This window comes from Ipomoea nil, unplaced genomic scaffold, assembly GCF_001879475.1.
Source record: "Ipomoea nil cultivar Tokyo-kokei standard unplaced genomic scaffold, Asagao_1.1 scaffold3231, whole genome shotgun sequence".
Lineage (NCBI taxonomy): Eukaryota > Viridiplantae > Streptophyta > Magnoliopsida > Solanales > Convolvulaceae > Ipomoea > Ipomoea nil.
In genome coordinates this window covers 81,762-106,463 of record NW_017619659.1, presented here as the reverse complement: position 1 = coordinate 106,463, position 24,702 = coordinate 81,762, and the positions used below count along the sequence as shown (strand labels likewise).

At 32.5% G+C, this 24,702-nt stretch overlaps 2 protein-coding genes across 2 annotated transcripts; one reads left to right on the top strand and one right to left on the bottom strand.

The window, feature by feature from the left end:
- Positions 1–9,108: 9,108 nt before the first annotated feature.
- Positions 9,109–9,738, top strand: LOC109168883 (bZIP transcription factor 11-like). The gene has a single exon (XM_019317738.1). The coding sequence runs from the start codon at positions 9,109–9,111 to the stop codon at positions 9,736–9,738; it is 630 nt and encodes a 209-aa protein (XP_019173283.1).
- Positions 9,739–21,716: 11,978 nt separating this feature from the next.
- LOC109168935 (60S ribosomal protein L23A-like) lies at positions 21,717–24,473 on the bottom strand. Its single transcript, XM_019317801.1, has 2 exons — positions 24,213–24,473; positions 21,717–22,374 (listed from the first exon to the last, which is right to left on the bottom strand). Exons 1-2 carry the CDS (start codon positions 24,405–24,407, stop codon positions 21,865–21,867), a joined length of 705 nt encoding a protein of 234 aa, XP_019173346.1. The 5' UTR covers positions 24,408–24,473; the 3' UTR covers positions 21,717–21,864.
- Between the last annotated feature and the right edge of the window lie 229 nt (positions 24,474–24,702).

The following is a 24,702-nucleotide window of genomic DNA, read 5'->3' as shown; positions in this document are numbered from 1 at the left end:
ATAAAAAATGTGTTCAATTAGAGTTTAAATTTACTCATACAAAATTTGAAATTTGCTTTCCAAATATAATTATCTTAGTTATTATTCGTATTGTGAAAATTATAATATAGATGAATACTTTTTTTTTTTGAAAAGAAACTTCAACTATAATATAGATGAATACAATTAAGAATAAATCAATGTAATTATGTAAATTCTCTCTATAAGTTTATTTGAATATGCACATAATTAGAGATTATATTGACCATACAAAATTTTAATTTTAATTTTAATTTTAATTGTAATTTTATATTCTATAAAAATAATAAATACTTGACCAATGGAAGCTCAAAAATATTATTATATTAAACAATTTAAAATATTTTAGTCTTTTTATTTTTTTATTTATATTTATAATAAAATAATTTTTTCTCGTGCATCGCGCGGGTGAATTACTAGTAGTAGTAGTAGTAATAATAAGAACAACAACAACAACAACAACAACAACAACAACAACAACAATAATAATAATAATAATAATAATAATAATAATAATAATAATATTTTTTTATCAGTTGTTTGTAGGACCCTTTTTTTTTATTAGTGGTTTGTAGGCCCTTCAACTAAAAAAAAAAAAGAAAAAGAAAAAAAAAAACCTTGAACTTATTAAAACGGTGCAATTAACATATTTAAAAAATAATAATAAAAGGTAACCTGTTAATTTTGTTTGTTTGGCATTTGACATGACATTTCAATTCAATAAAAAAAAAAACACTATAAAAATAAGTTACAAAAGGCCGAAGCCGCCGATTTCTTCGTTAGATTGGACGAAGAAGCAGGCGTGCTTCTCCATCCAAATTGAACGGAGAAGCCAACGATTTCTCTGTTAGATTTAAATGGAGAAGCCTCCGTCCGAACTAAACGGAGAAGCCATGGCTACTCCGTTTAGATTTGGACGGAGAAGTCCGTAAGCTTCTCCTTCAACCATGACATTGCTGATTGCTTGTCTTTGTTCTTTTTTACTATAATTAGTTATGTTAGATTTAAACGGAGAAGTCAACGGATTTCTTCGTCCGAACTGAATGGAGAAGCCCGCCGGCTTCTCAGTCAACCATCGCATCCATAATAATAATAATAATAATAATAATAATAATAATAATAATAATAATAATAATAATAATAATAATAATAATAATAATTTTTTATCAGCGGTTAGTAGATCTAGTAGTCTAAACTCTTATTATTATTATGATGTTTATTTGATGGATTGTAGACTTATGATGATTATGTTTGGTGAAAGACACCGGAGTGTTTTTCCCCTTATGACTTTTACATTAAGCAAAATGATTACTACGGACCATTTACTACACTCATTCAAGACTGGGCAATAATCGTTCGCCTCCTCATTATACTATAACTGTTACTTACCATTGGGGGACTTAGTATAAGTAGGGGGTTCATAGATGCGCAGAGACACGTTATAATTCTGTACTGAAATACATAGCAATACAACTGCAATACAACTTGTTATTCCTTGATTATATTTCTGGTAACATATTTACCGTCAACCTTATCTCCTACATCCCTTTGGTGCTAGGAGCATTGTAGCCTAGGTTTCCCATGATAAAACAAGCTACAGTTATAAGTTTGAGCACTCAAACAATAAAACCTGGCGAACGAGAACAAGGGAAGAACACAGTTGGTTGAGAAGGAGTAAGAGCAGAGTTTCGAGAGCTAAAAACGTATGAGTTGATGTATATAAAATATGCTGCTAAACCATGTTTATATAGGAGAAGGAGAATAAAATTTATCATGACATTTATACTGATAATAAAATAAGTCTGTGTATCTTTCAAAACAGACAACCATTAACATAAAGATTAATTCTAAAATTTAAAACTGGAATTCATATGAAATTAATTCCGTAACATAAGAATTAATTCTCCAAAACGTTACCTACGAGCAATGCTCGAATGGTTACAACCGAGGAGTTAATCATTCCGGGATGGTAAGTCTTCCAATCGAGTAGTACCGACGTTCGTGCCCGCATGTGCCGGTGTACACGAGTCAAGCATTTTCATACTCATTTTGAGATTTGATTTGCACCCCCCTGCGCGCGGGAGAGACTCTATGACATACAAATATACAATTCAATATGCCTTAAAAGGCTCTTGTATATATACTATATAGTGGTGCAAACCAACTTCCCAAACCAATGTAGGACAAAGGCTACTTTAAAGCCTTTCCACATTCATTTTCCAACTTAAATGGGTCTACTTTAATTTGAGAATCAATTTCTCATTCACTCATTATCCGTTTTGAGCGTACAATATATCAATATTTTCGTTTAACTACGAAGAATTCGAATCCATTTTGACTCGACCCAAATAAAAAAATAGACCCCACTAATATTTATACCACAAAATAGTCACTTTCCATATCATTTTATACTATTTTTTTCGATATTAACTATTCTAGTATAATTGAGAGATTAAAATGGTCATTCCACCTAAATATATTAACAAATAGGAGGGATGACATAATCACATATCAAATACTCCACTTCTCACAATGGATAAAAATGATTGCTTGAGTGGACTCCCTAATCTTAATTACATTTCCTCATCCACCATTTACATATCTTGTATAGTTTAAAGGAGTATTTAAAGAAGTATTTGGCATTTAATGAGAAAAATAAAAAATAAATATCACGATCCACTAGGATTTTTTTTTTTTTTTTTCTTTAAGATATGCGTATGATGAGAATATACGCAGTACATATCACGCATACTAGCCTAGTCCAACCCTTTTGTGCACGTACTTCACGGTTGAGGGGTGATTTGTCAAACTACGGTTTTCGTCTTCAAGAATCAAGATGTTTATTCAGCCGTTGCTTAATCTAAAGTCACATCAGAGCGGGCACATATCGTGATCGTCATGGCCAACCAATGCTTGAGCGGTATAGGGGTGTTTGGTAAATATTTGTTAGCTGATTGGTTAGTGAATTTGACTAGTTGATAACATTAGTTGATTATAGAAAAATATTTATAATAAATTATATATTAACTGATAACTGATTACATGCAAAATGACTTTTTCAAAAAGTTTATCAAAAAAGCTACTTCAAGCAATTTTTTTTTTGAATTTTAATTAGCATTTTGGATTAATAAGTTGTTACAAAAATCTAATTAATCAAATAGTCAAATACTCATATTTATTTTTTAACCAAGTCAAACAGCTAATATTGGTCAAATAAGCCAAAATTGACTAATTGATTAACTATTTTATCAAACATGGCCATAGTGTACAGTATTTTTTTAGGTGTATCCAGAGTTTCCACCATCGAACACAGTGACTAATCTCTTCACTGAGCCCAAGAGAGTTATGCCTATAATGGGTAGAAAAAATGGCGGTCACGGATTTTAATCAAATGAATGACTCAGATTGATTAAAAGATTGATCAGATTTAAATTTTACACTAAAATTTCCTAAAGTACCCACACACCGTTACTAATTCCGTTAAAATTTTAAGAATTGCCGTTAGTTTACCGTTAACTTACTCATTGATTTCAATAAAAAAAAAAAAAGTCTTAGGTTCAAACCCCATCCCAATCAAACTTGGCATAATTAGTACTCTATTTTACTTTTATTAAATTATATAAATAATAATTTAGTAGTTACAACAAAAAATAATACATATGCATTTCTTTAATTTAGAATTATGTGTCCACAATGCCTTTATTCAAAAAAAAAAAAATTATTCATTATCAATAAATTAAATAAGAGAAATAATTTTATTAGTTATATTGTCTTTATTTTTCTTCAATATAAAAATTCTTTATATTCAAATTTATTAATTGATTATATTCGCTACATTGTCCTTACAATGTCTTTATTCAGTGTAAAAAATTATTAATTATCAATAAATTAATTAAAAAAAATATTTTCATTAGTTATTTGTCTTAATTTTTCTTAAATGTAAAAATTTTTACATTCAAATTCATCAATTGATTATATTCACTACATTATCTATTATCTTTTTTGTGCACTATTTTTCTAATTAAATATCAAAGTTATAATACAAAATAATGCTATATATTTATTTACCAAGTATTTTATTAATACCATGAAAAAATTAAAAAATATATAATTAATAAAGCCAACCATATTAACTACTTGAAAGATTTTGTGACAAAGAGAGTATTCAAATCACACAACAAATTGAAGTGATAACTACCTCGCAATGTCCTTGTTTGACAATCAGCAGTTAACGGTTAGCGTTAGCGGATTTGATCAGCGAATTTATTTAATTATTAACATAGGGTAGAAAAAATGACCGGCCAAATTATTAAATCAAATGAATGGTTCATATTGTTCAGGTTTTAATTTTTTTCTTTTAAGATTTTCTAATTTATCCTTATTTATATGATTATCCATTTAACTTTTCCGTTAATTCACCGTTAGTCTAATTCTAATATTAAAGTCTAATATAGAATTATAACTACACCAATAATCTAATTCTAATATTAAAGTATTAATAGAACTTAACCACAAATCCTAATGTCGGAATCTCCTCAAACAATATTAGTATATATTTAATATTTTATGCCCTAATTTTTATTTGTTCTCCCTTATGTCCCGTATTTGGTTTCAACTATACCTATACAATTATTTTATTGACAATTATAATCAATCTTGACTATATTATCTTGCATTTGTAAACTTAGAATTACCTATTCAACTCGCACGGGCTTAGCTCAATGGTTTAGTGGGTAGTATTTGGGAGAAGAGACCAAGGTTTGAACCTCAGCGGCGGCAGTGCGGGAATTATGTCCAAAGTGGACAGATTCCTTGTGCGTATCAGCATTTGGCCCTGTCTGCTGAACCATTAAGTCACCGTGATTTACAACTTCCCACAATGCTCTGTCGGGTCGGAGTGTGGGGGGCCCTTGGGGTTGGGGACTCAACCTTTGGGAGAATAATTACCTATTTAAATACGCAAATTCAACCTTCAATTATCTATGCATGAACAATTTCAATATAATCCTGCCTTAATATACTTTAAAGTACTTATTTAACAAAAAAGCATTGAGCATTATCCTAATCGCGCAATGCGCGTAAAAAACTAGTATATATATAAGTGCGTTCAGGTGTGAACTGTCCGTCCAAGAGTGAAATGAGGACGCATGCCATCCGTCCACGTGTCCAGATATAACAGATGAGAAATGCTGATTTTTTTTTTAAATACAGTGATATTTTCGTAAATAATTGAACATCGAAGTGCAAGTAAAATCATGGACAGTCAAAGGGGGGGGGGGGGGGAGCAAGGGGGCAGCTGCCCCCCCCCCCTCTTCACCCACCCCACCCCACCCCATATATAATTTTGTATGTATATATGTATATATAGTACAAATTTTAGTATTAGTATAAAAAAATTATTAAATATTAATAAGAAATGAGTTGGATTAGTTGGCAAAGCACATGTTTAGTAATAATAAAGGTTAAGTGTTTGAAACCTAGTATTAACATAGTTTTACAGTTTCTTATAATGTGTTTTATTTTTCGCTCATATCCAACAATATTTACAACTATATTTCTTAGGTAATTTGTTTGTTTTTTAAATTATCTCTTTTGTTTTAATATTTCGTCTTTACTGGAAAAAATTTCTGAATCTGTCTGTACTTCTTCGCCCCCCCCCCCCCTCAACCGAATTTCTGGCTCCGTCCCTGAGAAAAATGTATTACAAGTGCAAGTAGCAGTTATAGTGCAGCTAAGTGCAAGTAAATGTATTACAAGTGCATGTAAAATGTATTACAGATGCAAGTAAAATTTACACTGAGCATCAATACTAAGTGCACCTAACGTTATAAGTAGTTGCAACTAGATGCACGAATGTTAACCAAGTAAAATCACTTGCACTTGTAAGTGAAAATAGGTGCAATATTACGTGATTTTACTTACACTTTTAGCTTGCAAATGTGCACCATCTACTTACACTTATAACACATTTACTTGCACCAAAGTTCGAGTTATTTACAAAATACCACTACGTCATTTTTTAAAAATTATATCTGATTCGTTGATCTGGACACGTGGGCGGCTGTCATGCGCTCTTGATTCCTCTTTTGGGCGCTGGTTCACATTAGGTCGTGCCCACACACACACACACACATATTTATTTATTTATTTATTTATTTATTATAATTATAATAATTATTCGAGAACGGAGCGGGACGGGGAGGACTATTCCGTCCCCGTCTCCAATGGAAAATTACATATATTTTTTGTCTCCGTTTTTGTCTCCATTCTTCTTCTTCTTCAAAAAAAAAAAAAATTCAATCCCATTTTTGTTTAAAGCAAGGATAAAAAATTTTCGTCGTCTCCATTCTTCAAAAAAAAATAAATAAATAAAAAATTCAATCCCATTTTTGTTAAAGCAAGGATCAAAAATTTTCGTCAAGAACGGGATAAATTGCCATCCGTCAAAACTTCATATGAATTAGTCCAACATGAAACTGACTCCATATATATTTTAGACCTTTCTTCTCTGTCCCCATTCTACACGTTCGGGCTGTAGAGAGCTGCCACTAAATTCCCATGTTTTGTTTCTTCCTGGCTAAGCATTCGTTTGATCTTTATTAAAAATATAATAATAATTAAAGTTGATCGAGGTAATTCAATTTAAAAAACTAAAAATAAATGCATTCATTTTGGACCACTAGCCCTCCGTCATAAACTTTATAAACAGTTTACACTTTATAGTGATAACTATTAACTTTACTTAACATCTGTCCTAATTTGTATTACCCCACACTTATCCTAATTTGACTAGAGAAAATCTGTTTTTAGTAATCATTTAGCGTAGATTGTTCGATATTTTTTCATCAATTAAATGTATTATCTATTTGTAGTTACTTTCTTAACCTATTGAAGCACAAAGAGTTAATACTATTTTCACTATGATCAACTCCGTAACCTCTTATTCGGGACAGCCACTTCGTACCACTAGACCATCTATAAAGTCATTAGCAGATTTACTTCTTTTTAATTCAAAGAATTATTTTTTTTTTGAAACAAAAGAATCAAAATTTTAATTGACTCAAAAAGAACTAAATTTCTTGTTTCTAAATTGTACTCTGTAATAACTAAATTGAAGCTTTTTAGTTAATGAATTAATCGAAATTTTTTAGTCAAATTTAAAACTCCTTGAAATTTATAAATAAAAAATATTTAATAATTTCACACCACAAAATAAATATTATTTTAATATATAAGTGATTAAAAAATTTAAAAACTAGTATAATAATATTATTTATGATTTATAAAAAAAAAATTAAAACATATATATGTATACACAATTCAGTTAAGTGACCAATTTAAACCAAAGTATAACTGTTATCCAAAAATTTTAAAAATCTTTAACCATTGATTAAATCAATATATTTCCATTAAAAACAGTTAGCAAACAGTTATTGGATGGTTCAGTCAGTAGTTAATCAAAGTTTCATTGATTTGTGCACACTCCAAGGTAAATATTAGAGGGAATTTTATAATTACTACTCTCTTAATTATATTGAACGTTTATGTCCTTAATTATAAACTAATAAACATGGAGCTGATGAATTGAATGGGAAAAAACAGTGGGTTAACATTAATGCAATGTTCAGTAATTTCAACGGAGCAAATAATACTGTCTACAAGATAACAATACACTACAAAAGCATATAATATAGTGCCTATGGAAGACAACAACTTACCTAAGTGCTTAAAAATGTAAATAAAGTCTTGAAAGGAGTGGTTAAATGAGTGAAATTTAATTTTCGTACTCAAAAGTCATAAATTTGATTTTTATTAAAATTTTTATAGAATTTCGACTGGAGCAGTCGAGAGCAAACCAACACATCAAGAAAATCAAACTTTAAACACTGCATAAATTTAAAAGAGCAACCCTGACATTCAAATCTTCATAAATAGGAAATGAACACAAAATACAAGACAAATAACATTAACTTCATAATCGCTAGGTCACACTAATATTTCTCTGATTCCTTTTTCCCTTATCCCTATTGATGAGTGGGCGAATACTTGAGCCAAGTCCAAGCATCTGCCCTATTATCCTATCTAATCAACTATCTTCCTCTTATATATAGTTTGTGAATTATTGCATAAAAATAAAGTTTTTAGTATGCACGATGTCAAATAATAACTGTGAGTTTTCTAAAGAGTACATGTTAATTAAGCGGGACAAATATTGTAGACTTAGAGCATCCACTATAGAGGATTATTCCAAGTTATTTCAGAATGAATTCTTCCAAAACAAGAAGTAAGGGGTCGTTTGGTTCACGGAATGTCAGATTACCTAGGGAATGTTAGATTGCTGGGAATGTTAGATTGCTGGGAATCTTAGATTCCTGTGTTTGGTTAAAATTGATGTATGTAATATAATCATGTTTGGTTTAAGGTTATCTTTTATACACACACTATAAACCAACATAACCAAGGTTATCTTAGATAACCTAAGAAATTGAAGGGAATCACATTCCCTTCAAAATCCTATGTGGAGGGAATGTGACATTCCTTGGGAATGTTAGATTCCCTAAGATAATATGAACCAAACATAAGAATGTGAGCTTTGGAATGTCACATTCCCTTGGTTATGTTATATAACCTGAACCAAACGCCCCCTAAAGGTAATGTAGAAAGGAAATAATTGAAAAAAAATTCTTCTGCAAATTATAGAATAATGTTAGAACTAAAAGAAAAAAAGAAAACTGATAAAGAATGATCTTATAGAGTAGTATCACAATTTACTTGTTTGAATGATTGTTATCATATTCCTATAAGAAAAGATTGAAGTGATGTTACAGTGAACATATATTGATGATTTAATTTGTCCCTCATGTTTTTATAATTTTAGAGCCAAACTGGGCCCCACTATGCTAGTGCCAACTGACTCAAAAGTTGTTGTGTAAAGACAAAACTACCCCCGGTGGACCACCACCATGATATGCGTAATCGCCCTTAAATACTGCCCTCTACCACTCCGTTCCCTCCCTTTCCCTCTCCGATCTTCCTCCCCGCCCACTAGCTAAATTTCCGGTCATGCTGTCCACTTTTCCGGCGACCAACATGTCCTTTGACCCCTTTTTGTCAAACCCATTACCGCCTTTCGAAGGCGGTTTCACTTCCTGGGATTTCCCGGAATCCGCCTTTGATGATTTCCCTCAACCGGTTCTTTCACCCGTTCAAGAACCAGAACCGGTTATTTCAAACTCTGGTTCTGAGTCTGATAACTCAAACTCGAACCCGACCCCGGCCCCGGCTAACTCAAACTCCGGTTCCGACGAACCAAGCCGGAAGAGAGCCAGACCCATCTCCGAGTCCGGTATGGACGACCCGAACCAGGACGAGCGCAAGCGCAGGCGCATGATCTCGAACCGCGAGTCGGCCCGGCGGTCGCGTATGCGAAAACAAAAACACCTGGAGAACTTGAGGAACCAAGTGAACCGGCTGCGAGTAGAGAACCGTGAACTAATGAACCGGTTCCGGTTTGTCTCCCACCACTCCCACCTCGTCCAGTCCGACAACGAACGCCTCCGCGCCGAGTCGACGCTGCTCCGGCAGAGACTCTGGGACATTCGACAGGTCCTCCTCGTCCGACAACTCCAGCACCAGCTCTCTCTCTCTGCATGGGGATTCAATAATAACAACCACAACAACAACGTCGAACAAAGGCCACAATCATTAATTACCAGATGACCACCAATTAATAATCATCATATCATATCATTAAAAATATCTATCAGATCAGATCACTGCTTAAAACACAAGCATTTATATTATATTATTATATATGCCATTTATCTAAGATCAGAGAACTCATTAACCGTTCTCTTTGCCGTCGTCGTCCCCTGTAGATTCAATACACCAAACATCCTAGCTAGCTCGATCTTCCCAGGTTGATTTTTAAACCAGGACAATCTTTTCTTTTCTTTTTTTTTTTTTGGGGTTTTCTCAGAGTCTCAAGATAAATCAGAGCCGTTGATCACTAGTATGTAAAGATGCGTCTATATCTGCAGTTTGGTTTTGTGATTAGTACTACTAGTCTACTACTAGCATATAATGATAATAATAACGTTTTTTTCTCCTTTTGTTTTTTCTTTTGTCGTTTTAACGTTATATTTCGTAACGGTCCCTGTATATATGCTTTCATTATTCTCTTCTTCTCCCAAATGCTTTTCATTATTCTCGTCAAAAGAGCTCTTACTATCATTATTTCCTACGTTACTACACAGTTAACGATTCGTTAGTACGCCGTTTACGCTCCCTAGTTTCTAACTTTCTATTTGCTAACCTTCCGTCCGTGCACGTCTGCCATTCGATCAACCCTTATATAATTTCAAACCCTTTTTAACTCAACCTTATAACTACAGTTTCACATTTTATGACTCTAGTCATCAAAGAACTACAATAAAGTAAACTAAATGTAACTTATCAGTTATCAGTTCAAATCAAAAATTTTAACAGATCACTTTGACGGAGGATTGAACATAGAATTTTATAATTACCAAGTCAATAATCTAATTAACTTGGTTAGAGTTACTCTAAGAACGAATTATTTGTAATTACGTCTCCCGGGATGTGATATAACATGTAAATAATATTTACTATATTTAATTAATTATCATTATGCATGACGTATAGAGGAAAATGAAATGTATTAATGTATAATGTAAAAGAAAACTAAACAAGGACGGCGAATTTGTTCCTTCCGATGTAGAACAAGCAAGCACAGATATGATACCCAACTTTTTCTTTTGAGCACTTGGGTGGTTTGGGATCAAGTACGAAACAAGATGGCAACTTTAATGTAAAAAAATATATATTGTGAAATGTATATATCAATTATTAATTTTGTGAAAAATATAAAAATGTGCAGTCCAATCAGCCCATACCAAAACAGGTTTCACATGTCACTCCCATTTATATTTCCTTTTCAAAAGTATTGATTAAATAACCCACAAAATAAATAAAGAAATTGATTGTTAATTATTGTAGTAGTTTATTGTGCAAGTTGGTTAAGTATTCTGATTTGCTGCAGGGATATTCCCCACTATGTAATTAAAGAAATAAGAACTCAATTATTAATTCTAAAATACAGTCTAAAGTGTTACTTCGAACCAAATTTGTTTGGTTTGAGAGATCTATAACGTTTTATACCTGTAATATATTTGGAATGAATAGTCTCAGTATATCATAACGCATAGTACTCTTTCAGATGAAATTACGTCTTTTTAATTACTGTCACTAAGCTCTTCTCCTACGTGGGAGGTTGTGAGTTCGAGCCTCAGTGAAGATGGACTATTGGCTAGCTCTTTGTACTCCAGTAGGTTGAGAAAGTGGTAGTGGGGGTGGACTATTGGATTTTTGTGCTTCAGTAGGTTGAGAAAGTGGTTGTGGACTATTGGCTCTATTGGCTCTTTGTGCTTCAACAGGTTGAGAAAATGATTATGAACAGATACTACATTGTAACAGAGTTAGTAGTCCTAAAAAAAAAGTCGTTTTAACTAAGATATTTGTAATCATTATTATTTTTTTTTTTGAATGCGTAATCATTATTATTTAGTTTCGCTTGATTTTTTTTTTTAAAAAAAATTATAATATGTACCATCATGACAAATTAAAATTCAAGAGGAACAGTAAAAGATGTGCTCAAGTTGGTAGAACATAATTCTTGTATGTGAAGATTTTTCTTGTGCAACCTAACCTTTCTATATACTTTGTGAGCTATTACATAGTAGTGAATTTCCCCCCATACATACACTATAGTAGTACCTATGAGTTACGTTATCTCATTACCTAAAAACTAAAGAGGAATGTTCCATACAAATAAAACAAAATTATATATATAAGTGTACATTTTTGTGACTTAGATCAGAGTTTACAATTTTGTACTTTTGAGTGTACAATTTTGATGTTCGAATGCACATTTTAGTGCCTTTGAGTGTGCAATTTTAACATTTGAGCACACATTTTTATAAATTAGTAGTGTAGATTTTTTAGAGTCGTTGATCTGTACCATATTTACATTTATCCGCATGTTTTACGTAAGTGTCCCTTCACACATGATTTATTTAATTTCATCATACATACATACATACATACATACATACATACATACATATATACATACATACATACATACATACATATATATATATATATATATATATATATATATATATATATATATATATATATATATATATATATATATAGAGAGAGAGAGAGAGAGAGAGAGAGAGTTAAGTTCAGGTGCGGAGTCATCAATAGTTGAACAATTATACACCATCAACGTTAGGAAATACACCACAAAAACACACACAAATTAGGTACGCATCACCAAAAACACATCATTAGATGTGAGTAAAAGCATCATACAATGTTAGGAAATACACAATTAGGGGATGGTGAGTTATATGATGTATTTTTTGGGTGTATTGTGTATTTTTTGTTTTTTTTTTTTTGTTTTTTTTTTTTGTTTTTTTTTTTTGTTTTTTTTGCCTTTCATTGTGGTGTATTCCTTACACTGTTTGTGCATGTTGTTAACACTGTTGGTGTATTTCTGAAACCCGTGCCGCACCGCCGCCCCTGCCTGAGCGCTAATATATATATATATATATATATATATATATATATATAAACACCTCTCACATAAAAATTATGGATAAATCTAAACTTTCCATTTAGAGGATGTGTGTGGCTATGATTTTATTATTTTTATTTTATTTTTTAATTTCGGTAATTTTCATAGCGGTAAATGAAGGTATTATTCACGCTTGTTTTAAATATGTATAGTATTTTATATGGTTGTTGCCTGTTGTGAATAATTTTAGGAAAGAAATTTATGGTAGCTTTGGATTTCTTTGTTAATGTGTACTCTTATTCATCGTTGAAATTCTTTCTCCATCTTGCTTTGAATTTTTCTTTTTCTACGTCTATTTTATTCAATCTCGGACTCAAGTTCATTTTTAAATTTTTTTTAATTGTCTATCGTTTGAGTATAATATTGTCTATATATGTGATTAACATATATATATATATATATATATATATATATATATATATGTGTGTGTGTGTGTGTGTGTGTGTGTGTGTGTGTGTGTGTGTGTGTGTGTGTGTGTGTGTGTGTGTGTGTGTGTGTGTGTGTGTGTGTGTGTGTGTGTGTGTAGTTTTCGCAGGTAATATACTGGTGTGCGTTGTGGCCTCCGTTGGTATGCATTTACATTATATTGTCGGTCATCGCTTCTGGGTTTTCGTCATGTGTGCACCTCATTGTGACCTATTGTGCACTTTGTATTCATGTGATATATATGTGTTTGTACTATAGTACATATGTGTGCGCATTTGCTTGTGGTGGTGCATGATATGTATGTGTGTATATATATGGTTGGGTTTAAATGAGAACAATCTCCTCCTATAAAAAAATAATAATTGATCTCAACCGCCTGACATCAAGGTTAATTAATGGTGAGAGGTTGTAGTAAAAAAAAACATAGGGAACGGTTTTATAATTACTATTTTTCAACAACCTCAACAATTGATCTACTCAAATGGACAGATCATATTAGTCCTCACATTTTTTCAATGAACTTGTTCTTACTCGAACCCTTCTATATAGAAAACGTGATGCACGATTTTTGGTAAGCTAACGAGAGACGCAACATAATCAACATGTTCAATTCTTCTTTGACAATCATTCAATTAACTCTAGAAATTAAGGAACAGTGAACACAAACGTGGTAAATGGGAATTGAGGTACAGTGAACACACAGTTGTAATATTTTCATGTTAGTACAGTGATTAGACTTTGTTTGTAATTTGAAAGTGTTGTATTTGGTATGTTAATACAAAGGGGAGTTATGGATCAAGGTTTTTTTCTCCCGAGTCAAAATCCAAATTGATGGAGCTTGACCAAAATATTGATTAATCGTCTCACAAATTCACAATAGGATATTGAATGTTTTATATAAAAAAGTATTATAATTATAATTTGCTGTGATGACTTACTAAATTAGAGTTATTCATTATTTGGTTTTATAAACATTATCGTTTTGAAAATTTGTTTTTAATGATATTATTAGAATTGACACAAATAATTTGTTTGCTTATAGATCAGAATAGGTGAAGTTTAATAATACCATAATTATGTTGTCTCTATCACTTGATGTTAAAATCATGAAAATTATTATAAGAAACAATAGAAGTACTTGTCAAGTAATGCTTGCACTTATGCTTATATATATTTTTCTATAATTGATGTATATTTATAAAACGAAGAATAGTCAATATTATTTTATTAATTAGGTGGCTTGCATATTTTTCTTGCATAATATGCAAATTCTAAATATTATATAACATATACAAAATATCTATTTATGCAAAAAGCTAAAGTATAACTAGTAACAAATATGTAATACTATTTTTTTTTTTATATCATGCATAAAAGTCAATGTTACATTTTGAATGTGCAACAATAGTGACCTAAGATGTTAGACTATGAGGTGTTTGGTAAATAACTGTTAGTTGTTAGTTGATTGTGTTAGTGGGTTTGAGTAGTTGATAGCATTAGATGATTGTAGAATGATGTTTGGTAAAGTAACTGTTAGCTGATAGCTAATTGCATGCAAAATGACTTTCTCAAAAAATTGATCGAAAATACTGCTTTGAGCAGCTTTTTGAATTTTAGCGTTTTAAAACAATAAACTGTTACAAAAAACTAATTAATCAAACACTTATATTGAATGTTTAATCAAATCAAACAATTAATAATGATCAAATAAGACAAAATTAACTGATAAGCTGTTACCAAACAGGGACTATGCGTACTTGCCCTCCACTCAACAGTCCTACCTTGTAGCCTTGTATATATATGTTTTAATTTTTTATCGATATCTTACACATTTTATGATACTCTCATGTATTGCGGCATGTTCTCTACAGAATGCCAATTATTTTGTGCAAATACTTTACAAACTTTATAAGATTCATTTACAAAATCAATCATTTATCTAAAAGTCTACCTTGTTAACTAGAAATTCAAAACTTATCAGCATATATAACTTTAATACTTTTTATAATAATAATAATAATAATAATAATAATAATAATAATAATAATAATAATAACAATTATTATTATTATTATTATTATTATTATTATTATTATTATTATTATTATTATTATTATTTTCGTTTTGGAAGTTTCAAGAAACAATGTGCTGGAGTAATAATATCCATAGTCCTCTTACCCAAAAATTGACATGCCAACAACCGAAGACGACCGGATTGCACAAGTGGGAGTTTGGAATAATATAATTTACATTTATATAGGCAGAGGTTTTGGAGCAGCCGGCTAACTGCTATAGGCCAAGTTAGACTTAATTTAAAGGAGACTAGGAGGGGTTATAAAGGAAAATGATATAAGTTTATTTTTATGTAATAAAATTATTGTTACATGTCTATCAGGAATTATGGGGTGACAACAGAAGGTCCAGGTAATACGTGTCTATTGAGAATAAACACGACTACTGATTATTTTGCAAAATCATTTGTCTAGCAAAGAAAATGATATTTGAGTTTTTGAATAATTTCTGACGGAGTTGATTCTGGTATCGCTTAATGACAATGTAGATGTCAGTTGACCATGAAGGATTTGTGTGAACCTGCAAGCTAAGGACTACCTAAGTTTCTTTGGGTGTTTCCTTTATGATACAACCATGGTGCAATATTGCTGCAAATAATATTATTGTTATTGTATTGGGATGACTACTTTCTTGGGTAGTTTACAAGCACTTTAAAAGTAATGGGTACTTTTATTATCCTGTATAAATAGATACATATGTATTTGAAGAAAGGAAGTGAAGAATATATTATTGAATTCGCTTATTATTGAATTGTCTAGTGACATTCTATTCCCTTATCTCTCTTTGCTGGAGTTAGACTATCCCTCGAAGTATCGTCATTTGGAGTTGAGCTGTCACAGTGTCATATCTCTAATTCCTCCTTTTCTGGCGTACAATTTAGCTCTTGACTCAAAGAAGAGCAATCCATACAACCTCAGCGTTGTATCACTTTACCTCCTGAATTTTTTTTTAAAAAATGTTTGTTATATTCTTCAAGGGAAAAAAATTAATTTTTTTTTGTCAAATCAATCAAAGTGTGACATATTAGCAAATAATAAAAAATAAGTGTAAGTATAGCATAACTGTACTCTTTGATTTATAGAAAGATCACAATCCACTATACGAAGGTGTGCACTAGGTAAAGTTTACATTATGATCTTAATTGACAAATGATCAGAATGAAATAAATTAACTTAGGTCGTTAATAATTAGCTTAAACCAAAAAAGGTCAATAAACTTGTCAAACTTAAAATTTTGTAATTGTCTAATTAATAACTCAGATCAATTTGAATGAAGTTGCGCATAAGTATAAGTGTATAACTCGATTTGTAAAGGAGGTGAGGGCCAATGGCGACATGGCGTGTTCTATTAAATTTCTTTTAATGGGGATTAAATAATCTTAGATGGAAGGCTGTAATTAATTTTAATTATCAATTTTTTTTGAAAGGAAATTTTAATTATCAATTTAACTTCACTTTCTTGATTTGTTTAAGGTGTAATTGATCTTATTTATCAATTTAACTTCACTTTCTTGATTTGTTTAAGGACACAAGTTGTTGTCTAGAATTGAATGTTTTAATTTGTTTGTTGTAGCTTTAGGATCTAACTAATTTTTGAGTGGAGGCCGGTAAAGGCCAAGTCTAGCACCCAGTGGTTGGAGGAATTGTTGGATGAAAGTCGGTAAAGAGCAAAGTCCAGCACCCAACGTCTCGAAAACGTAATGATAGTCTATAAGAAAATATAAAGTTATCATTCGCTACTAGTTATAACTTTTGACATAGTTGGTAAATGCTTGATCCTAACATGTAGTTGCGTCTTCGCTATTAGCTATAGCTTTTGGTGTAAGTGGTAACCACTTGATCATAACAATTGCTATCAGAGGCAGGTCACGAGTGGGAAAGGGGAATTGTTGGGTGGAGGTTGGTAATGGCCAAATTTAGCACCCGAGGATTGGAGGATTGGAGGATTGTTGGGCAGAAGACGGTAATGGCTTAACAAGGTCAAGTCTAGCACCCAATACGGTAAAAGTAACTATGAGGTCCTTGTACTATAATATTTTGTTCAATTTAGTCATTCTACCTTAATTTTGTTCAATTTAGTCCCTGTACTTTAAAAGTGAAACAATTAAGGACAATAGCTTATGTAGCGCTAACATTATCTCTGTCACGTCCTCATACTTACATGCCAACTCATATATTATTTTATAAATATTTAAAATTAATTATTTTTACCACCAATATATTAAATTAATATGTCCAAAATAAATACATAAATATTTGTCCACATCAGCTATTGTCCTTAATTGTTTCAATTCTTAAAGTGTAGGGACTAATATGAACAAAATTAAAGTAGAAGGACTAAATTGAACAAAACACTATAGTACAGGGACCTTATAGATACTTTCGAAATAAAGTTACACATTCACTACTAGCTATAACTTTTGTCATAAGTGGTAAGCCCTTGATTTTAACACTTAGTAATATAAATTTGAATTGAAAAGTTAATACTCTCTAGATTTATTTGAGTAGAGTTGAGTTTTTTTTTTTTCTTCTTTTTAAATAATATTATAAGTAAACAAGACGCCTTAGCTTGGCCAGGAAGAGTTGGGGTTTCTTTCTATCCAGTCCTCTAGAAGAATATATATATTCTAAATAGAAGTTGGAGGGATCTCAAACATCTTCAAACCCCAACCATACAATGAAATATATAAATTTCATTTACCAACACTAAACTAAACATTACAAAAACTTGAATTATAAATAATATAAGTAAAACCTTGTTTAACCGAACTCATGAAATGAGACCAAATACATACTATATTTGAAACAAATTAAAAGTGGTGTTTTCAAAGCTGAAATACCAAATCTAGATGATTTTATTTTGCATATAAAGCATTTAAAATCCTTACAATTGTAAGATTATTCCGCATTCAGCTCAAGTCGGCGAAGTCGCACATACAGAGTTTAATTCTTATTTATGAGAAAACTCAATCAGAACTCTTTAACATGACACATTCTTTATAAGATTCCAATCTCCAACCTTATAGTTACATTAATAATTTACTTATCATTTAAAAAAAAAATACAATAATTAAAAGATAAAAAATAGAATTAATTTAAAGTCAAAATATGACAACTCAAAGATATTTTCCTCAATATTGAACATGTGCCATCTCCTTTACACTTTGGGTGGAAGCTAAGCCATGAATTAAGCCGTCCCCTACAAAAGTGTCAGTGACCATCACTCTCTACCTTTCTTCACCTCTAAGTTGATAAAGCCACGACGGCGCATACCGTTGCTATACTTTTCAAAGTAGCATTGTACGTAGAGTATTATTATTATTAATTAGTAGACACAGACACACATATATATATATATATTCTTTAGTTTAAGTTGATGGCTGTCCAAAGTTAGAGGAATCATATCCTTAACTTTCAAAAGCCAACACAAAGACGTGTTTCACGCTCTCTTGCTCTTTCAACCTTTAACCACCTCCGTCTCCACACTATATCCATCCCTAATATATGCACCTTTCAATTTATGCATGTCATCCCTCTCTCTCTCTCTCTCTCTCTCTCTCTCTCTCTCTCTCTCTCTCTATATATATATATATATATATATATATATATATATATATATATATATATATATATACTGGTTCAAATGAAGATAGGGCTTCCCGTGCGGTCAGTGCGGATTGCACCATTAGGTATGTATAAAAAATGCACCAGAATGAAATGCACAAATATACCCCACACCAAAAAATTCACCACACCTAATGGTGCATTTTCAAATACTTTGTGATGCATTTATACATATCTAATGGTGTGTGACCGCACGTGAAACACTATTCGCACGGGAACCTAACCCATATATATGAATTATGATGATCACATCATATCATATCTTAATAAATTTAAAGTCGATTTTATCAATCGTAAGAAAAGCAACCGTGGCAACAACACAAAGTAGATATGGGGGCACCATGTGTGGGGTGATTGCTTGAGTATGTATGCCAGGTCCACCACTGTATTGGGATGAAATTTGGTGAAGCATATAAGTATATAACCCAGCAGTCTAAGATATTTGGTAATCAAATTGTTTTTTTCTATGAAAATGGTAAGCAAGTTGTTAATTTAAGTGTAAGGTTTAATGACATGATTTGTATGTATTTATTAAGTTATAGAGTTTTGAGTTGGACGTTTTTCAAGTAAGTAAAACCATACAAGCATGATCTAGACTGAATCTAAATTAATCTCAGAATTTTGTTGTGTGTACCCAAACTTTTCCTTATTAAAAGTCAAACTCTATGGGACCGTTTACTAACTGTAAATTTCTGAAAATTTCCAGAAATTGAAAAATAGAAAACAGAAAACATGTTTACTAACACAGTTTTCCATTTTGAAAACTGAAAACAATTTCTGGAAAACTGGAACATACTTAAAAACTGTTTTCGAAATGGAAAACAGAATCATCTATCATCTATTTAGTTATATGTCACTATAAGTCTATAACCACATTACTATAACTATATTCATCATCATCTTATTTTACTTATCACTATCTTCTATCTTTTCTACTTACTTTACTTATTTAAACAAAACTTATTTGCTTACACTTTAAAGTTAGACAGTATTTACATTATCAAATTATCAAAATTAAGAATTAAACTCTATATAATGTTTTAGATTTTGATTGAACTCAATAGATTATTAGTTCGAATATTTTTAATTATGTTACATCATAATACAAGTTCGGTCCAGATATCGCATATTGAAATCTCACATATATTAGAATTCAAAGTAAAAGTTATATATTCATATACATGTCATTCATATGAATATATCCAAAAAAAAAATAAAAAAAATTAAGTATTAGCTCAAAAAAATATTAATATTATCTATACTAAATTTTAGGTGAAATTTGATAAATTAAAAAACAGAAGACAGAGAACAGTTTTCTATTAGTAAACAAGTTTTCTAAACAGAAAACAGAGAATGAAAACTGAAAATTAGAAAACAGAAAATAGAGAACAGTTTTCTGTTAGTAAACGGACCTATATGTGTGACGTGGTCTAAATTTGGATCCAAATTAATTCACAATTTTGTATGTGTACCCCAACCCTTTTGAGTAAGAGTGAAACTCTACAAACTCGACGCAAACTAAATCCAAACTAATCTCATAGTCGCTTCCCCTAATTAATAATCCATATTAATCTCGCATATTTGTATGTGTGTCTCATGCCTTCTCTGAGTAAAGTCAAACTCTGCAAGCGTAACACGAACTAAATTTGAATTAGTCTCATGGCTTTAAACTCTGCAAGTGCAACCTGAATAAAATCCGAATTAGTATACGGCTCTAGACCAACCAGGCTTTCCCCCAACGAAAAGTTCGGATTATTCTCACATATTTGTATGTGTACAACTGTACGCCATGCATTTCCATACATTTTCCTAAGTAAGAGTCAAACTCTGCAAGCATAACACAAATTGAATCTAGCTTAATTAGTCTTAGAGTTTTAAACTCTGCCGGTGCAACATGAATTGAATTTGAATGAGTCATACAGTAATAGAGTATCAGATAACGTGGAAAAATAAAATAAGTAGATGATGATTAAAGTATGTACGTAAAAGCAAAAGACATGAATGACGCCTTTGGAGGTAGTCACTTCAGTAAGGAGACTGGAGGTGTGGTCACTTGTCACTTTCATTGCAATTTACTACTCCATTCGTGGCAATAGTTTTTCAACTTTCCCCGACCTAACGCACAAACACAATCTGCAAGTGCCCTTCTCTGTGTGGTTCCTTTAAACCTTTGGATTTCAAGATAATGGTCTTCTTTAAAACTAGGACACTCTCCCCCTATCATCTTCATTGATCATTGATGTCTTCTTGAATTCCTGTCGTGAGTGACTCAAGATATACTGTATACAGTGACAGAAAGCTAAATCCTCTTAGATCACTGTCTTTATAGAAAGAGTTCTATTATATGTACTCTCAAATTCTACTCCCTCACTTGTACTTCATGACATGGCAAACAAAGATTGGCTATTTTCATCATGTGGGTCACAGAAAATGTGTCTACATCAAAAACTTGTGAGAGAGAGTATAAATTGGGAGTAAGAAATGGAAGTGCATGTAGTATTGGAGCATTGTTTCGTGCCTAAGGTGTTCAACATCAAGGCTACATCACAGGATTAGGTTTAAGGCATGGTACAATTGTCCCGAGATATAGCCCAACTGATTGACCAGGATAAAAAAAAAATTAATAGTTAATAGTTTTACTTTGCTAGTAGCCGTGGGCTAAGTTGGGCAGACTGTTTTTCCAGCAAGAGCAGTCTAATGACATTCTTAGTTTGAACTCGTCAGCAACTATAGGTAACATAGGCTGGTTTACCACCTTGTGGTTCTTTATCAACTAGAGTCACAGGCGGGTTTTACCCATTGCACACCTTCATATAGTGGTTGCGAGTTTTCCTCATCAACCAGAAAGACAAGTAGTGGCGGGTTCAAGATTGGGGTGTGATCATATTTTAGATTTACAGGAAAGATCATAACAAAAAACTCCAAATCATTCAAGGGAAACCAAGGGTTTTTTTCTAGGATGAGCAGTCAATCAGGATCTAGATTTCACTTGTGTGCAAGGAAGAATTAACATTTTGATACAAACTCAGGTGAAGAAGCAAAGAACCCATTTTTGTTCTAAATGACTTTAATTCTTTTAGCCACATCCACTGCACTTTGATCTGGTGCCAATATAAGGAATGCTTTCTTGGTTCCATCAGGCAGGATCGACGTGTTTACCTTCTTGATCTTAATCTTGAATATCTTCGAGGCAGAATCCTTTATGATTGTCTTGTCAGCACGCTTGTCGACAGCAAAAACCAGGGTGTTTTTCTGTAGAATATTTTTCATTCCAGCCTCGGTGACGATGGGATACTTGAGAATCTGCGAATAATCTAGCGTTGTGGTCCTTTGAGAAGCAAGGCTGTTGAGAAGTTTGGGGTTCCTTCCCTTCTTCGATGTCCTAGCTGGCTTGGACGACGTTTTGACTTCTAAAACCCCAATATTCAGAGTCTCTTTAGGTGGATCGAGATATTCTGGCTCGAACGTTGTCTCAGATTTGGTTTCACTGGAACTCTCGACTTGAGGAGTCAGGGAATGCACCAAAACCCTTCGAAGAAAATGGGAGTTCCCGGAATGTAGGCTTACCTACAGATCAAATAGTGAGTTAAGTGGTCGTCTTTCCGGGGGAGTTTAGGAGGATCAACAGGAAAAACGAAAATATCAAATAGAAAGTTGACATTAAGATGAAAGAAACCAATAAATAATCTCGTGATGTTGCATTTGACCCAAAAATAGTTGGAGCCACTTCTAAATTTGGGCATAGTTTTAACTTCTTTTCACAGCTAAAGCACTTAACTAAGAAAAGAACCAAGTGGGATACTTGATTGTCCAAAGAGGTTTCCTAAGGTCATTCATCCGCTATAGAAGGGAAAAGACGTATAATCAATAAATGATAAAGAAAGAAAATAGATTAATAATGATAATTGTATTTGATGTGGCGTTTTGCCTCATACCACAAAGCAAGACCACTTATAGCAGTGCTTAAGTGGGCCGTTACGTCTTCTGGAATCAATCATGAAAATGTTGACTTCAAGAATCATCTAAGGTTAGCATAACAAGAAACACCACAAAAACACAGTAAAAGAATTGGTGAAGAACTCTCTCAGGTGGAGTTCTGTACTGTTTTGAGGATTTAATCACTTTGAAATGCTCTTCCTCGTAAAAAGTTGAGCAAACAAGTACACATAACCAAGACAAATTATATATGATATATTTGTCAGCAATATAGAGAAGCTATGCAGCAAAATCACTCTTCATTCCCAGTATAGAAAAGCTATGCAGCTCAACCACTCATCAATTCCAGTATAGAAAAGATATGAGCTCAACTACTCTTTGTCCCAGTATCGAAATGCTATACAGCTCAAACACTCTTAAATCCCAGAATAGAAAAGCAGGCAACTCGAAGTTCTTCAGAAGCAAATACTTCCCGTGCAACTCACTCAAGTATCATAAAGCTTCCACATATGAAATATACCATTTATGGCAAAATAATCCAAACCTATAGCCAAAGTGCTCAGTATTCACTACATATAAATAGTCTGGTGATTGCAAATTGATGCCCAAAGACTCAGAATCAGATCTTTTGCTCAAACTAGACAAGTAGACTCGCAAGAGAGCCAAGTTAACTGCCCAAAGGGAGCACCTGATTACTGGGTTTCAATCCTATTTTCACCAAAGACAACTCAAATGCACCACAGACCAACTAACCAAGCGAATCTAAGCAACCAACACTTCGGCAAAGGTGATCCATAGCAACCACAAATCCACAATTTCCTCTCAATGCCTCAGTATGAATAGTATTAGCACACAACATTCAGACAAGTAAGAGCCATGTAAAGTTAACCACTTTCTTATAGTGAATTAGTGACCATCCCATCTTAGTGCTCCACTAGGTACTTGATACACCAAATTTCCATTCCACTATGAAGCTTTTTTTTTTCCTGATGCATTAGGTTTCCAGTTTATACCAGACTAATTCTAAGCCTCCAGAACCCCTGCCCAAGAGCCGCTAGAGGAGGTAAATCACAAGTCGCTCCGTCAGTCCTCAGGTCCCCACCCAAGGATTTTCATTAACCCTGATAGGTCAATCGAACTAGCCCCATGGTAAATCGAACCTGCCTAACTTCGAGCCCTACACCAAACTACTAAGAAGCATTGTCTATACTGTGGGCATTCGGGGTATAATTATACAGGTAATATGGGGCACATTAGAAATGGATTGTTAAATCCCCATCATTTTATGTAGTAATTTTTATTTTTTATTTTAGTAAAAAGCAAATGAGGAACAGAACAAACAGAAAGATAATGGAATTCTTGAATATAACTGAAGGGACATATAATTTTCTAATAATGCTTGTTTATGTGAAAATGAGAGCCAGAACAGACAGAAAGATAATGAATACAAGGGTGTAATGATAACTCACAGGCTCGGTATGTGAAGAGTAACCTATTAAAGACCGGAGCTTTCTAGCAGGTAAAGCAGGGTCCAGGGCGCCACCGGAGAAGGATACCTTGTAAGGAAGGAAAGTCCTCGTCGCTGGGCCGGACGGCGTAAAGGTGCGATCTTGTCGCTGGGTCGGAGAAGAACCAAACACCGGAAGGGTAATTGTAGACGCCATTATCACTTCAGATAATCGGGTGAAGGAACGGAATGCTTGCCGAATACAGATTTAGGCGGTGAAAAGCTGTTGGGCTTGTTGGAATAGATCCAAGCCCAGACAAATTTCAAGAGCCCAGTCTCTACAGTGATGCAATCAATCAGTCGTTATATCGTGGACCGCGATTATGCACAGCACATTAAAACAGTGTCGGTTTTTTTAAGTAAAAAAACAACGCGATATTGGTGTTAACGGAGTGACACTACAGTGTATTTAAACCAACACTGCCTCACGTATTATTTTTATATTATCAAAT